Source organism: Microtus ochrogaster, unplaced genomic scaffold (assembly GCF_000317375.1).
Source record: "Microtus ochrogaster isolate Prairie Vole_2 unplaced genomic scaffold, MicOch1.0 UNK44, whole genome shotgun sequence".
Classification (NCBI taxonomy): Eukaryota; Metazoa; Chordata; class Mammalia; order Rodentia; family Cricetidae; genus Microtus; species Microtus ochrogaster.
The window spans coordinates 1,161,935-1,163,487 of NW_004949142.1; the positions used below are offsets into that span (position 1 = coordinate 1,161,935).

The 1,553-nt window shown below is 46.6% G+C and overlaps 1 protein-coding gene across 2 annotated transcripts in view; it reads left to right on the plus strand.

Moving 5' to 3' along the window:
• The window catches only part of Nbr1 (NBR1, autophagy cargo receptor), a 22,400-nt gene that overhangs the window by 13,090 nt on the left and 7,757 nt on the right, over positions 1 to 1,553 (plus strand). For both annotated transcript variants that reach the window (XM_026777013.1, XM_026777014.1), the window contains exon 13: positions 1,051 to 1,200. In XM_026777013.1, coding sequence (XP_026632814.1) covers positions 1,051 to 1,200 — 150 coding nt within the window. The remainder of the gene's footprint in view (positions 1 to 1,050; positions 1,201 to 1,553) is intronic.

Sequence of the window (1,553 nt, forward strand, 5' to 3'; positions counted from 1 at the left end):
TTTGGAAGAGCAGGCAATGCTCTTAAACCACTGAGCCATTTCTCCAGCCCCTCAATTGCTTTTCTTTAAGGCTTCCTAAAGTTTACCATTTCTGAGTTTGCTATCACCATGACAACATACTTGAGATAATTACCCTCTAAAGAGAAAAGGTTTATTTTGGTTCACAGTTTTAGAGGTTCCGGCCCATTATTAGACAGACCTATTGCTTTAGGCCTCTAGTAGGGGGACTAGACTGTGCTGGCAGACAGCATGTGGCAGAGAGAGGGGGAACAAAAGCCACTCAGGTCCAGGAAGGAAAGAGTCCAACATTTCCCTTCGGTCACATGCCCACAGTGACCTATGGACCTCAGATAAGGCTCTACCTTGTGTTTATGTCTAGTAATACCGTGCCTCTAGGGGTCAAGCTTTTGGATATTCAAGACAGGTTTTTCTGTGCAGTCCTGGCTGTCCTGGAATTTGCTCTGTAGATTATGTTAACCTCACACTCAAAGATCCTCCTGCCTCTGCCTCCCAATTACTAAGATTAAAGGCCATTGCTGGATTAAAGTTGTATGCCACCACTGCCCAGCTTAGGGCCCAAACTTGTAACACGTGGGTTTGGGGTATATTCTTCCCTCCCGTACACTTACCTCAGGGTGTTTAATGTCTTTAAAGTGTTGGTACAGGCAGTCTCTGAGGGTTTTTGTCTGTGATGGTGCTTCCTGTACCAGGGAAGGGCTGCCTGGCCGGCCTGTGAACTTCTGGTAGCTTTTCTATTTAATGATCATCTCCTAGAATATCCTGAGTACTAATGACATGCCTGTTACCTGCTGCTTCTGCCATTAGAGTCTGGTGCAGACTAGTGTTCATTTCCTGTTTGAGCTAACTAACCACTTTTTGAAATAGTATATAAACTCTACTATTTCTGCAGCTTTTCTAGAAGTCTAAATTAAAACTAAAAATTTGAATGTAGAGGTTTTGCTGTGTTGATATTTTAGGGGTGGCATTGTCAACCTGACGCATGAGCTCTGTTGAGGCCCTAAAATGTGTCCCGATTATTTGTCTCTATAGGAAGGTTTTCTTCTAGCTGAAGAAGCGATTCCATTAGGTGAAGTGACAAAGCAGACAGAAGGGAAAGGAACCAGCATCCCACAAAAGACACAGAATGTTAACAACGAGAGAGAACTGTACATTCCATCTGTGGACCTTCTGACTGCCCAGGTAAACAGCCAGCACTTTGGAGGAAAGGGGAGAAAGGGCATCAGCACTGGGGAGAGAGTCCTCACCCTGTTATTGAGAGATGGCATGGCCATCCATGGTGCTGGGAAGTTAAAGATGGGCAGGCTTGCTGGGCGGTAGTGCTGCACCTCTTTAATGCCAGCACTTGGGAGGCAGAGGCAGGCCGAGGCCAGCCTGGGCTACAAAGCAAGAAAGCAAGTTCCAAGACAACCAGGACAGTTGAAACCCTATCTCATGAAAAAAGCCGGGCGATGGTGGCGCATGCCTTTAATCCCAGCACTCGGGAGGCAGAGGCAGGAGGATCTCTGTGAGTTCGAGACCAGCCTGGTCTACAG